Source organism: Orycteropus afer, unplaced genomic scaffold (assembly GCF_000298275.1).
Source record: "Orycteropus afer afer isolate SDZICR_OR568_19922 unplaced genomic scaffold, OryAfe1.0 scaffold00051, whole genome shotgun sequence".
Classification (NCBI taxonomy): Eukaryota; Metazoa; Chordata; class Mammalia; order Tubulidentata; family Orycteropodidae; genus Orycteropus; species Orycteropus afer.
The window spans coordinates 5,581,560-5,597,342 of record NW_006921638.1 but is presented as its reverse complement, the minus strand read 5'-3'; the positions used below and the strand labels follow the sequence as shown (position 1 = coordinate 5,597,342).

Here is a 15,783-nt window from a genome sequence, read left to right as displayed (position 1 = left end):
TTCCGAGGAGTGGCTGGCGGGTTTGAACCGCCAGCCTTCTGGTGAGCAGTCAAGTGCCTTAGCCACTATGCTACCAGAGCTCCCTTTTTAAATGTAGCCACTAGAAAATTTAACATTTCATATATATATATATCATATCCTATTTCTGTTACCACTAGTTTAGCTCTTGCTGCTGAATTGACTCTATACGATAGAGTAGAACTGTCCCATAGGATTTCCAAAGCTGTAAATCTTTATGGGATCAAACTTCCACATCTTTCTCCTGCAGAGCAGCTGGTGGATTCAAACTGTAGACCTTTTGATTAGCAGCTCAGCGCTATAAGCGCTATGCCACCAAGGCTCCTGATGACCACTGGTTTAGAGACTAGTTACTGTGTAAGATATCTAGACTTGAAGTATGTTTTTCTTCAGCAGTACTAGGTATATAAACCGTAGGTATGTAACTGTACTTCATGTACATCATATGAGATGTGTTGGCTTGGGAAGTTAAGTCTGACAGATACGTTTGTTTCTGTAGGAAAAAACTTTACTATTTAAAAAACTTTCTAAGTGAGACTGCAGTTTCAGGCAGTAAAACTTAAGACCTCTTTTGCAAGCCATCCATTCATTTAGTCTGTACTATTGGCAAACCAATTGATTATTTCTGTTGTCTCTTGCTAATAAATTATTGATTTGACAGATTTTTTTAAACCAGATTACATTCACCTTTTCCTCTCTGGTATTACTTTCTTCAGTTGTACTTTTTCTTTAAGATATAATGCTCTAGTATGTTCTGGTGTTTTATTCCCTCCTCTTTTCCTTCCTTTCCTCCTGTAGGATATATGTCTTTGTCTTATAAATCACTTTTCACATTGTGAAATGACATGCATCCATTATTTCCTCTATTAAGGGATTGTAGTTACGTGCCGTTGAGTCGGACCTGACTCATAGCGACCCCTCCATGGGTTTCTGACATGGTATCACAATGGAAGTAGATTGCCCAACCTTCCTTCCAAGGAGTGGCTGATGGGCTTGAACCACCAGCCTTCTGGTTAGCAGTCAATTGCCTTAGGCATTATGCTAGAGCTCCCCTATTAAGGGGTACATACTTTAAAAGGATTTCTTTGTAATGAATTAGAGTCATGTAACTTGTATATACTTGTCATCTCTCTAGATCTTATTTATGTTGAGGTATGATTAGTTTTTCTTACTTTCTATTTCTTTAGATTTTTTTTTTTTTGTTCTATAGACATACAAAATAATCTTGCAAGAAGTAAACATTTAGCAATATTAATACTTTTACAATCATGGGAGATGGAAAAAGGATTTTAGGAAGGAAAGTTAAGAGAATAATGACTATTAACTATATTGGTTATATATAATTACAGAAATGTTGAACAGCACACCAAAGAATAGAGGAGGAAGGAAAATAATTTACCCATACCTTAACACTTAGAGGGAGCTCTGGTCACGTAATGGTTAAAGCATTTGGCTGCTGACCAAAAGTCAGTGGTTTGAACCCACCAGCTGCTCTGCAGGAGGAAGATGAAGCAGTCTGCTTCAGTGAAGATTTATGCCCTTAGAAATCCGACGGGAAGTTTCACCTCTGTCCTTTAGGGTTGGTATGAGTTGGAATTGATTCAGTGGCAGTGGGTTTTTAATACTTGGAGGCAGGCATTGTTTATATTTTTGCATGTCTAGGTTTTTCTACTGTAAAAATATTGTAAAATAATACATAAAGACATGCACATTGCAAAAATTAGAACTATTAGAAATGCTTACAATAAGAAAAAAAAGTTTTCATTCCTTCCTAGTCCTGCTTTTATCTTCTATTTATAGTATGTGTATAAATGTACATGAAATTGTGTTATTCAGTGATTTGAGTCTTTTCTATTCAATATGCTTTAGAAATCTTTCCATATTGTAGGTCTCTTGAATTTTAACACAAATGGAACCATAATATATATACTATGTTAGTAAATTTTTACTTTCAAGACGTGTATCCAAATCCATTGCCATCAAGTCCATTCTGACTCATAGCAACCCTGTTGGACAAAATAGAATTCTCCCATAGGGTTTCCAAGGCTGTAAATCTTCACAGAAGCAGATTGCCTCATCTTTCTCCCACTGAGTGGCTTGTGGGTTTGAACTGCTGACATTTTGGTTAGTAGGCTGAATGCTTTAACCACTATACCACCAGAGCTCCTTTTAAAAGATATACCCCAAACCCACTACCATTGAGGTAAAAATCAAAATACAGTTTTTTTTTTTCTTATTAAAATGTTATGTAAGAACTCTCCTTATACTTTTTAATGACTATGATTTATTATATTGAAGTTCTATAATTTAGTTAATTTTCTACTTTTTTGGACACTTAAATTTTCTGGTTTTTCACTATTATGTTAAAGCCTTTTAAAATTGATAGTTAACTGCTTGAATTGACTGCTTTGAAGCAAAAAAAAAAAAATTTTAATTAGAAGGAAAATGAAATGATTGCATTATTATTATTTTCAGTATGACTCCCAATTTCAAAACCGATGAAAATTAAAGTCCAGTTTTGGCTAACTGTACCCTTATATTGCAAGCTATAAATGTCTGCCTTAAATATACTTTTTCTTAGGTTTGTATCAATGTGTAAGTTTACCACTTACCAAACCCTGTTTGAGTTCTAAGATTATATGTAAAATTTTGCAATAAAGGCACAATATTCTTTTCAATTTTTTAATGTAAAATTTTTGAAATTATAAGTAATGTGTTTGTTTGTTTTTCAACCAGTGACTTTTTTGAACGAACCATTCTGTGCAACAGCCTTGTGTGGAGTTGTGCTGTGACGGGCAGACCAGGACTGACCTATCAGGAAGCACTTGAGTCAGAAAAAAAAGCAAGACAGAATCTTCAGAGTTTTCCAGAACCACTAATTATTCCAGTTTTATACTTGACCAACCTTACCCATCGTTCACGCTTACATGAAATTTGTGATGATATCTTTGCGTATGTCAAGGACCGATATTTTGTTGAAGAAACTGTTGAAGTCATTAGGAACAATGGTGCAAGGTAAAGTACTTTAAATATTTATTTTTTGGATAAGTATACATTCACATTGCTCAAAATTCTGAATATAGAAAAGGGTGAACTAAGGAAAGCTTCTGTTGTTACTATCTTTGAGCTTTCCTGCTACCCTTCTCAGAGATAGCCCGAGTATTTGCAGTTTATTTATATATCACACAAAAAGAGTACATACATATACATGCATTTCCCTTCCTTTTAATGCGAAGTTAAATTCATTGTGTTCTATACTCTTTTTCACTTAAAAATATCTTGGAGATCAGTCCATTACAGTATAAACCAGGTTCCTTCTCTTTTTTATTTGTTGCGTAAGTTCCAGTATATGGGAGGTGCATCTTTATTATTTGCTAGTATAAAACCTAAGATGAAGAATTGAACAGTGTTCTCATTTTGCTATATAAAAGTTTAAATAGGCCTGTATTTCTTGCTGTTAGTTTAGTTGTTCTTTGTTAAGATAAGGACTGAGTTTTATATACTCTACTAGTCTTTTACTCTGGTCTTCAAGAATAGAATAAATTTTTCATATAGGAAGATTTAAAATGACTTAATGACTCTGATGGCACGTGGTTAAAGTGCTTGGCTGCTAACTGAAAGGTTGTTAGTTCCAAACTACCAGCTGCTCCTTGGGAGAAAGATGTGGCAGTCTCCTTCTGTAAAGATTGCAGCCTTGGAAACCCTGTGGGCAGTTCTGCTCTGTCTTTGAGGGTTGCTATGAGTTGGAATTATCAGTGTATTCTTGAAATATTAAGTATTTGATTGGCTAGGTGCTGACATTTGTCATGATAAACTTACTTTGCATTAAAATGTTTTATAGCTCTTTTGCTTTTCAGGGTCATAATGAGTCGGACTCAACTTGATGGCAGTGGGTTATTTTTGCTTTTAGGGGAAATGGCTGTAAAATATTTTTTGGATGAGGGTGATGGCCCTGCTCCCCACCCAATTATTGACCAGAATGAAGGTTTTTTTTTTTCCTCTTGATTTTTAAACATTAGCAGTCAAAAATTACCATTTAATTATGTTCTTTATTGTCTTAATTTTGGAGAATCTTAATTCATATGTCGTAACCTCAGAATAATGTCTTAATAAATTAGTATAATCCATTTTAGTTACTAAATGCTATTCTACGTGAATCGTAAAAGGCCAAGCAATGTTTTTATTAAGATCTGAAGTTGTTTGAATTTGATTTTGACAAGTAATTGAATAAGTTCTTTTAAAACCTGTGTTCTTTAAAAAAGCAACAAATGGTAAAAATTTGTATCCTTCTAGAAAGATTTTTCATATATCTAATGACTTTTGGAAAAAATTATATATTCATTTTAGAAAAACTAGAAATATTGATAAATAAAAAGGAGTCACCAATAATCCCACCAAGAAAATATTCTATTAAATATCGTATTATAAATGCTGTTTTGGAGTATGTTTAATGGTTTATGCTTTTGGTGATAAGCTTAGAAAATAGATTTTTGTGTTTGATCTAAACATCAAATGGAATAATAAGAATGTGTTTAGGGACTATCACAATTTTTTCTTCTTTATAGTCATTATTTGTATTTGACTTATACTACAATGGTTTGTAATTTATAAATCATTGCCGTATAATAACCTTTAATGTTAGAAATGTTGCTTACATTTAGAAGTTTAGTAGTTCATTGTTTCCTGCATAGACTTTTTTGTTGTTGTATTTTAAAAGTGAACGTCAGGTAGTTATAGCTGTTAGTAGAAACAGTAAGCTAGAGTACATTGTAGAAATGGGAAATTTGGGAGTAAAAATTTCATCAGAATTCATTTGGAAACATATTTCTTGCTGTTCAAGAAGTTCTTAAATTGTGAAGCATAAAAAATTAGTGTTTATTTCCTGAAAATTTTTAAGGGTTAAATTTCATAATACATATTGGCCACTCTTAATCTGCAATCATGCCTGAAGTTTTTCTCCTTTAAATAATCATTCTATATTTTCAATAGTGTAAGAAACCCTTTATTATATTTAAGCACAGAATTGGGTTAACCTGAAAAGTGCCTGTAAGAACACAAGAACATGAATTCAGTGCTTGACAATTTTTTTAATATAAAACTAAGAATGCTGTTATTTATTAGATCCACTCTTTAGATCCTCTGCTGCCTAGTTCACTAAGATTGTAGGTCACATAGGGTTAGGTTTTTTCTGAGGGTTAGGGTTAGAGAGAGAGGATTTGAAACTAGAGAATGGACACAGCATGGGGTGGGTTTTGCTAACACATCTTAAAGTCACCAATTTACTTTGTTTGTGTCTTTGTAACTGTTTTTAATAACGAATAGAGAGTACTAGGTAAGGTAAAAATACTAAAACAAAAATTAAGAGATAGCATATGAAATAGGAAGTTAATTAGGAATCATGAAGTACAGGAAAGCAGTTGTTAATAGAACATAAGTAGAAAAGGGGACTTGAGACCAGTGATAATTCAGTAACATTTTAACCCAAAGCAGAATATTGCCAGGAAAAATATTTAGAACTGATTAAAAACCTCTTCCTTTAGGATTAAGTAATGCTGTTATTTGTTTTTCTGTACAGTTTATAAATCAGTTCATGTTTCCCTATAAGGTATGAAATAGTAACATATCTTTCTTTAAGATACATATATACATGTTGTTAGGTGCTGTCGAGTCATCGCCAACTCATAGGGACCCTATGCACAGCAGAATGCAACACCGCCCGGCCCTGCGCCAGCTCCACGATCCCTGCTGTGCTTGAGCCCATTGCTGCAGCCACTGTGTCGGTCCATCTCGTTGAGGCCCGCCTCTCTTTCCTCAAGCATGACATCCTTCTTCAGGGAATGGTCCCTTCTAATAACGTGTGTGTGTGTGTGTGTCTATATATATATTTATGCCTACATTGCTTCTGTGCAATTGTCAATCAGAAATACTTGAGTTTTTTCTGTCTCACTCACTCACTTGCCACTTAGTCAATTCCAGCTCATAGTGACCCACACTGGGTTTCCAAGGCTTTAAATCTTTATGAAAGCAGATGGCCTCATCGGTGGGTTCAAACCACCAATCTTTTGATTAGCAGACAAATGCCTTAACCACTTCATCACCAGAGCTCCTTTTCTTTCTATGTGCTAGACACTAATTTAAGCGCAAAGGATATGACAGTTAACTGCTCCCCATTCATCAAGCCAAACAGTCATTTTGCTGTTCCTCAAATGTGTGAGACCTGATCTCTGCCTCAGGGCCTTTGTACTTAATAATTCTCTTTGTCTGGAATTCTTTCCCCCAGATAACAACATGGTAAGCTCTCTTACTTTCTTAATATTTTCAATGACACGCTCTCATTGAAGTCTTCTGTTCATCTCCTTGCTCACAACATTTTATCTCCCTTCCATGCTTTTTTTCTTTTTAGTACTTTCTAACATACTATATGTTTTTCTTATCTATTTTGTTTGTTGGTGACATCCCCAAACAGAATGTAAACTCCATGAGCACAGGAATTTTGTCTGTTCATTAGTGTATCCCTCTGGTTGGCATAGTGCCTAAGGCATTTGACTGTTGACCAGAAGACTAGCAGCAGTTCAAACCCACCAGCCACTCCTCAGAAGTAAGGTTGGGCAATCTACTTCTGTAGTGATACCACCTTGGAAACCCAAGGAGAGGTCCCTATGAGTTGGATCCAACTCCCCGGCAGTGAGTTTGGTTTTAGTTTTTGGATTAACACTAAAAATGACACAAATAAGGTTAACAAGTGTTTGTTGAATGAATAGAGAATGATGATGGTAAGGGAGACAGAAAAGTGTAAACGAAGCAAAAATTGTGCATAGAAGTTCTCTGAAGGTAATGATATGACAGATAGTTATGGTGGTAGGGGAGGGGAATAGTTGGCACTTCAGTTAGTGTGGTGAAGGAGTACTGCTTTTGAGGAAATGGCATTAAGTCTGAGATTGGAATGAGGGAGAAAGAGCCACTAATACTGAGAACCCTCTAGACACAGGAGGGAACAGTCCAAAGGTGGAAATAATTTAAAATATCTCTGCTGTATGGAGACATAATTAGAGGTTGGTCAAGTATGGATGCCTGGAGCCAATCTGGAGGTTGTTCCAACAGGCCTTGGAGTGCAGATAATTAGATAGATTCCAAATATCTTGGATGAGGAGCTAACAGGATTTATTGATGGGATTGGATGGTGGATTGGGCAGAGGGATATGCAAGAAAAGAGATACTTTGTATGACTCCTAGACTTTTTGGCTTTTAGCAGCTGGATATATGGTGAGAGATCTGCAAAAGCCTTGGGAAGTAATACTGTCAGAAAAATGTTACCACCCTTGCTCTCATCTCAGCCTCAGTTATTTCTGATTGCTTTAATTTTTGTAAAATAGATTATAGAATTATTTTAAATCTTATATCTAATGTCAATTTTAGTATCAAATGGTGACTAAACAAATAAGAGCTCATAACTATTCAACCATTAAAGTAGATCCCTGTAGGATCTTCTGTGTTGTACTGATGGGAGTGCTTTAAACAATGTAGATTAATGAAATAAAATAGAAAATGAAGGTAAAAATCTATAATATAGGGATAAAAGGGAAATACTAAATATATTGAGATGATAGGATGAACTCACAAGATGTGAGGAGCAAATACAATTATTTTTATTGAAACATCTTAGGCTTAGATGCCAGTGACTAGGTCCAGGTGTGATCAAGAAGTTTTTTTTGTTTTGTCTTTTTAAATTGTGATTTGGGTGAAGATTTACAGAGCAAATTCACTTTCCATACAGCAGTTCACATATACTTTGTCTCATGACATTGACCACAGTTTACCATAATGCAACAGCTCCCCTCTTACTTCCTCCCCATAGTTACCTCTTCCCTGTGTCCATCCCTCCATGCACTGCTGCCCCCTGAGCTGTCTCCCTGTGCATAAGCAGCCCTTCTTTCTCCCATGATTGTTCTCTCCAAGGAGTGTATCTACCTAAGGTAAATGTTCAACTCATATGCCTGTCTGTTGTTTGGTTGGAAACCACAGGTGTGGGTTCAATTCCAGACCTGAAGGGCAGCTAGGGGCCATACTCTCAGGGGTTCCATCAGGCTCTATCGGACCAGCAAACCTGGTCCCCCTTTTTTTTTTTCCCCTCCAAATGATTTTGAGTTTTGTTCCACATTGTTCTCCCTCTCTATCCAGAATCTCCTACATAGATCCCCTTCCAAGTGGAGCAATGCCACTGTTATTTCAAATACCAGCAGCGTCACTTGTGATGGCCAGGTTTCATTGGGACTCCCAAACTAACACAGACTGGGAAGAAAGGCCTGGCCATCTCCATCCAAAAATCAGCCAATAAAACTGTGGCCACAATGGAACATTATACAAAAGAAAAAAAGCTGTAATATTTAAACAAGTTACCTTGCTTTTTAAATTCTTTACTGTTATCACAGAATGCCTTAATGATTTTACTTGTGTACTCTTAGCTGCTTTAAGCTTTCTTTTCAAATAATTTTGCTTGTAGGTAAAAGAATGCTATCTAGTGGCAGTGAAAGGTGACTGCAAGCATGGGGGAAACAGAATTTTTATTTATTTTTCGATCTTTTGGCTCAGTTTCTAGGAATAAAAGTGAGATTTTTTATGGCTTTTTTCTTTGAAGGGGGTAAGAGGTGTGATTCAGGACTGAAAGTATACACAAAGCCAGGTTTTATGTTATTCATTCAGTAAACATTTGATTTTCTCTTGCATGCATTATATAGTCCATTAGTTAATAAGGATAGAGTGGCAGAGCAAGGATAAGTGAAATACATAGTATGAAGTAAATGCTTTAAGTGGACATGGATAAAGTATTTTTAAAACAAAGAACAAAAAAAAAAACAAACCAAACCAAATTCAATTGCCATCGAATTGATTCTGATTCATAGTGACCCCATTGGGTTCCAAGGCTGTAAATCTTATGGAAGTAAATTACCAATCTTCCTCCCACAGAGAAGCTGGTGGGCTTGACCACTGACCTTCTGGTTAGCAGCCAAATGCGTTACCCCCTGTTCCACCACTAACATTCAAATAGAATGGGTGAGATGACTGATAGGTAGGTAGGTAGGTAAATAGATAACTGTTGAGTCAACTGCAGTTCATGGTGAATGAAACATTGCTTGGTCCTGCATCATCCTCATGATCACAGCCACGTTCGAGTCATCATTACAGATATTTTGCCAATCTACCTCACCAAAGTTCTCCCTTACCTGATTGGCCCTCTGTCTCACCACACATAATGTCCTCCTCTAGAGATTGTTCACTCCTGATGATGTGTTCAAAGCAAGTGAGTCAGACACTGTTCCGTTGTGATCCATAAGATTTTCATTGGCTGATTTTCAGAATTATTGCTGATGTCAGCTGGATCTTGGCTGAAAGCAAAGAGTACTAGAACGATGTTTACTTGTGTTTTATTGACTATGCAAAAGCATTCATTGTGTGGATCATAACAAATTATGGATAACATTGACAAAAATGGGAATTCTAGAACACTTGATTGTGCTCATCAGGAACCTGTACATAGACCAGGAGGTTCTCGTTAGAACAGAACAAGGGGATACTGTGTGGTTTAAAATCAGGAAGGGAATGCGCCAAGGTTGTATCCTTTCACCATACTTAATTTAATCTGTATGCTGAGCAAATAATCCAAAAAGCTGGACTATATGAAGAAGAACGTGGCATCAAGATCGGAGGAAGAATCATTAACAACCTGCAATATGCTGATGACATAGCTTTGCTTGCTGAAAGTGAGGATGTTTTGGTTACCTAGTGCCGCTCTGACAAGAATATACCGCAAATGGGATGCTTGAACTTTGAGGCTTTAAGTCCAAGTTCAAAATGCCAGGCTCTAGGGGCTGGGTGAAAGCCCCTCAGCCTTGGGCTTCAGCTCTGCCTCCAGCTCCCACCCACTGAAGCTAGAGGCATTTCTTCACTCAGACAGCTGCTGGCTGCTGAGGCTAAGAAGCCCAAGGTTGACAAACGGCACAGTCCCGATGTTACCAAACCACATGGTAGGCCTTCAATTTAAGTCCATTGTAAGTCCCAAGGTCGGCAGAGCATGGCAGGCTGCTGAACAACAGTATGGCTACATACAGGGTCCAAGTGTGCCATAGGCTAGAGATCATTCCCAAGGCTTCTCCTTATATACAGGAAGTGGACTATATCCCAAAGGCAGCTACTCAGCTGCTTGTGGTAGATCCTACTGTGGAGTTGATTGCCAGTCTCATCATGTGGAATAACTACCACCAGTTGCCCAGCCATTCAACCAGGCCTAGCCAAGTTGACCCACAAACATAACCACCACAGAGGATGACTTGAAGCACTTATTGATGAAGATTAAAGACTTCAGTCTGCAGTATGGATTACATCTCAACATAAAGAAAATGAAAAACCTCACAACTGGACCAATAAGCAGCATCACAATAAATGGAGAAAAGATTGAAGTTGTTAAAGATTTCATATTGCTTGGTTTTATAGTCAACACCAATGAAAACAGCACTCAAGACATCGGATGACATATTGCACTGGGCAGATCTACTAAAAAAGACCTCTTTTAAGTGCTGAAGCGCAAAGATGTGCCTAACCCAAGCCGTGGTATTTGCAATCGCCTCATATGCATGTGAGAGCTGGACAGTGAACAAGGGAGACCAAAGAAGAGTTGATGCTTTTGAGTTGTGGTGTTGGCGAATAATACTGAAAGTACCATGGACTGCCAAAAGAATGAACAGATCTGTCCTGGACGAAGTGCAGCCAGAATGCTCCTTGGAAGGGAGAATGGCCAGACTTTGTCTGACCTACTTTGGTCATGTTGTCAGAAGGGACCATTCCCTGGAGAAGGATATCATGCTTGGTAAAGTTGGAGGGTCAGTGAAGGAGGGGGAAGGCCCTCAAGGAGATGGATTGACACAGTGGCTACAATGATGGGCTCAGGTATGGCAAGGATTGTGAGGCTGGCACAGGTCCGGGCAGTGTTTCGTTCTGTTGTACATAGGATCACTGTGAGTTGGAGCCAACTCAATGGCACGTAACAACAACAACAGCAGTTTTCAGAAGTAGATCACCAGGCCTTACTTCTTAGTCTTAGTCTGGAAGCACTGCTGAAACCTGTCACCATGGTTGATCCAGCTTATATTTGAAATACTAATAGCATACTGTCCAGCATCATAGCAACACATAAGCCAACGCAGTACAACAAACTGACATATGGCTGGTGAGAGTGAATAAGGGAGCTCTGGTGGTGTAGTGCCTAAGGATTTGACTGCTAACCAGAAGTCTGGTGGTTTAAACCCACCAGCCACTCCTCGGAAGGAAGGTTGGGTGATCTATTTCTGTAGTGATACCCCCTCGGAAACCCAAGGAGTGGTTGCTATGAGTCGGGTCTGACTTGACGGCTGCGCGCGTGTGTGTGTGTGTGTGTGAATGCCAAGTTAAGTTAGCATTTCATTAATAATTTGCTGTGATGAAACCATTACACCTCAACATAAAGAAAACAGAAATTCTTAAAACTGGACCACAAAGCAACATCATGATAAATGGAGAAAAGATTGAAATTTTCAAGGATTTAATTTTACTGGTTCCACAATCAATGCCCATGGAAGCATCAGTCAAGAAATCAAATGACATATTGCATTGGGTAAATCTGCTTCAAAAGACCTCTTTAAAGTGTTAAAGAGCAGAGATGTCACTTTGAAGACTAAGGTGTGCCTGACTCAAGCTATGATTTTTTTCAGTTACCTTGTATACATGTAAAAGCTAGACAATGAATAAGGAAAACTGAAAAAGAATGCCTTTGAATTATGGTGTGGAGAAGAATATTGACTATACCATAGATTGCCAGAAGAATGAACAAATCTGTCTTGGAAGAAGTACAGCTGGAATGCTCCTTAGAAGCAAGAATGGAGAGACTGTTTCTTGTATTTTGGACATGTTATCAGTAGGGATCAATCCCTGGAGAAGGTTATCTTGGTAAAGTAGCCGGTCAGTGAAAAAAGGGAAGATCCTCGACAAGCTGGATTGACACAGTGGCTGCAACGATGGGCTCAAAAAAGTTAAGGGTTGGAAATTGGGGCAGGACCAGGCAGTGTTTCATTCTCTTGCTTGTAGGGTCACTGTGATTCAGAACCTGATGGGGCCTAACAACGATAAACCATTATAAACAGGTCGTGGTTGCCTTTTAGCCATCTTTATAAAGATACGCTTGCATCTTCATCTCCTTAACTTTAGGGATAGTAAAAAATACTCACGTTTTTTTTTTGTTTGTTTGTTTGTTTTTAAACTTACAAAAAAGTATCTCCAAGTAAGTCTTCCAGCTAGAAGAATTTGAGAATGCAGGGAGTAATAAGTGTAATAATTTTGTCATCTTTATTTGTTATATATGTATATAATTATTTCCTTGCAAATTCTTATGGCTGTTTTTTGTTTTTATTTTTTATGTATTTTTATATTGTATATATTAATATACAGAAATCATCTGGCTTTATTTGATTTTATTAACTCAAATTGTAAAAGAAACACTGCATATTGAGCTTTCTTCTGTGAAATAAAACCAAACCAAAACTCGCTGCCGTCGAGTCTGATCCGACTCCTAGTGACCCCTCTTTTGGTTTCCGAGGCAGTATCACCACAGAAGTAGACTGCCCAACATTCCTTCCAAGAAGTGGCTAGTGGGTTTGAACTGCCAGCCTTCTGGTTAGCAGTCAAATGCCTTAGGTACTACGCCACCAGAGCTCCCTCTGTGAAAATAAAGATTTTAAAATCATTTTAATAGTCGTAATAGTTGAGATGGAAACGAACTGTAGAATAGTGCTTTATATGCATATTTAAAAAAAAACTTTGGCTAACCTTCTGATAAACAGCAAGATACATGGATAAACCAAAACCAAACTCACTGCCATCAAGTCGATTCTGATGCATAGCAACCCCTTTTGGGTTTCTGAGGCAGTTAATCTTTATGGAAGTAGATTGCCCAGTCTTTCTTCTGCAGAGTGGCTGATGGGTTTGAACTGCTAACTTCTTGTTAGCAGTCAAATGCCTTGGGCACTACGCCAGCAAAGCTTCTTAGACATATGTATACTTCATTGAAATCTAACAAGTAGTCTACTTTGGCGAACCATTCTCATATGTATTAATTTTTTAGAGATGCAATAAATGTTTTTATTTTAATTAAATAATAACTTACATTCTATTCAAATAGGCCTTTAGCCTAATTAATCCAAGTATTAAGATTTCTCTTACTATAGTACATTACTTTCTATCACCTTTTATTGTTTTGTAAAAATCAAATTTGCATATAGTTAAATCCACCCTTTTTAGTGTACTATACAGTTGTAATCGACCACAATAAAGACAATGAATGAACTTTTCTGTCACCCCCAAAAATTCTTTCTTGCTCCTTTGGAGTCAGCTCTTGCTCTCTTAATCTCTGGCAACCACTGATCTATTTTCTGTCCTTATAATTTTGTCTTTTCCAGCATGTAAATAGGAATGGAATTGCATAATATGTTGTTGTCATAACCTTTTTTTAAAAAAAAAATTGTGGTAAAATTATATGTAACAAAGCATTTTCCATTTCAAGTTTTTATGTATACAGTTCAGTCACATTAATTACTTTCACCATGTTGTACAGCCATCACCACTATCTGTTTCCAGATTGTTTCACTGCCCTTACCCTTAACAGAAACTCAGTGTCCCTTATTATGAAGCCTTTTGAATCTGGCTTCTTTCACTTAAATTGATTTGTCAAATCAACTGGCCATACAAGTGTGAGTCTGTTTCTGGACTCTGTTCTGTTCCATTGCACCCACCATTATAAACAGGCTTTTTTTTTTTTTTTTTGCCAGTCCTAACTGTTGAGATTACTGTGGTGGTGTTTTTGTTAGCTGCTCTCAAGTCAGCCCCCAACTCCTGATGATCCTGTGTATGACAGAATGAAATGTTATTTGGTCTTGCATTATCCATTGATTGGTTACAGATAGGACCACTGTGATCCATAGGGTTTTCGTTGTTTCTTCCTAGTCTGTCTTAGTTTGGAATAGCCACTGAAACCTGTTCAGCATCATAGCAACATGCAAGCCTTCACTGCCAGAGGGTGGTAGCTACACGTGAGATGCATTGGCTGGGACTCAAACCCACGTCTCCCACATGAAAGGCAAGAATTCTACCACTGAACCATCAATGTCCCCGTTATTACTGTAGCTTTATAGTAATACAAAGTGCTCTGCGTGGCACAAATGGTTTGTGCTTGAGTACTAACCTACCTGGTGGCAGTTAGAACCCACCAGTGGGACCATGGATGAAAGACCAGATGATCTGCTTCCATGAAGATTACAGCCAAGAAAGCCCTATGAACCTCATGGCACATGAGGTTGCCATGAGTCAGAATCCACTTAGGCAATTAATTGGTTTTTAGTAATACAAATAGTATACATTATTTTGATCTTTTATTCCACCCCATGTGAAAGGAGTGCTTTTAGTTTGAGTTAATATTTTCTTAGCATTTATAATTAGCATTGTAAAATTATTATTTCTATTTTGAGATAATCATAGACTCACATGCAGTTATAAAATAATACAGAGAGCTCCTGAATACCCTTATGCCCAGTCTTACTAATTGGTAATATCTTGCAGAATTATAATACAGTACCACAGACATTGATACAGTCATGATAAAGAATATTTCCATCACAATAGGGATACTTCAGGTTGCCCTTTTATAGCCATACCCATTTCCTTCTTGCCTCCACACCCTTCTTTTAAATCATAGGTTGTCAAACTTACTGTCCTTCAGAGTTTCAATTTTCTGAAACAAATATGACTTGAAATTTGTGTTTTCAGTGGCAAGATAACTTTCAAATTTTAAATAACAACCTTTATCTGGCTGAACTGAGGACTATAATACTGTGACTCATAAAGTTAATTTAACAGAGCCAAAATGTTTATAAACTAATCATATTAGGGGTACTAGATGAAAATACCTAATGCCTCTAATATTAAATTGCTTTTCTTTATTTGTTGAGATTTCATTTGGATGCATTTAATAAGGGCGGAAAAAAACTTCAGTGGCATAAACAAAATACAAATTCCTTTCTCCTTTAAAATAAGTTCAGAAATAGGTTTGGGTATTGAAAGTCCACAAAGTTGTGAGGAACCCAGGCTTTTTCCTCATTTTCAACTGTGACCATTGTTTTCATTATTCAGGATGACAGCAAAATTGAAGAAAAGCAGGAAGCCTTCATCTCTTCTTGCCAGTCCTTCACATTGAGGCCAGATTAATAGTTGTAAAATACTAATATCATGTGGAAACAAAAGTTCACTTGGTACCATGTCTATGGTGACTTTTCATTATATTTAATGTTGTATTGCCTCTCATCTTCATGTGTTGGTCTTAACGTCACAGGAAGTTAAGTCTTTTTTTTTTTTTAAATAAACTTGCATCTAGTGATGTTGTTGGGTACTGTCAAGTCAATTTCAACTCATAGTGATTCCATATGACAAAGAAACCCCCATAGGGTTTCTAGGCTATAATCTTCATGAGAGGAGACCTCCAGGTCTTTCTCCCACAGAGCAGATGATTGGGTTTGAACTGCCAACCTTTTGTTTAGCAACTGAGCACTTAACCATTGCACCACCAGGGTTCCTGGTATCGTGTGTTTTTATATGTTTACATCTGTATGTTAGGCCCAGCATAACACTGAGCCTACAAATCCTTAAATATCTATAAATCAGAGAACACTAGTTGAAATTTTTTTTTTTTTT

General features: G+C 37.1%; 1 protein-coding gene across 1 annotated transcript in view; it reads left to right on the top strand.

The window, feature by feature from the left end:
* Nucleotides 1-15,783, top strand: part of BAZ1A (bromodomain adjacent to zinc finger domain 1A) — a 140,892-nt gene that overhangs the window by 11,899 nt on the left and 113,210 nt on the right. Inside the window, 1 exon segment of the mRNA XM_007938586.2 lies at nucleotides 2,755-3,033. Coding sequence (XP_007936777.1) covers nucleotides 2,755-3,033 — 279 coding nt within the window.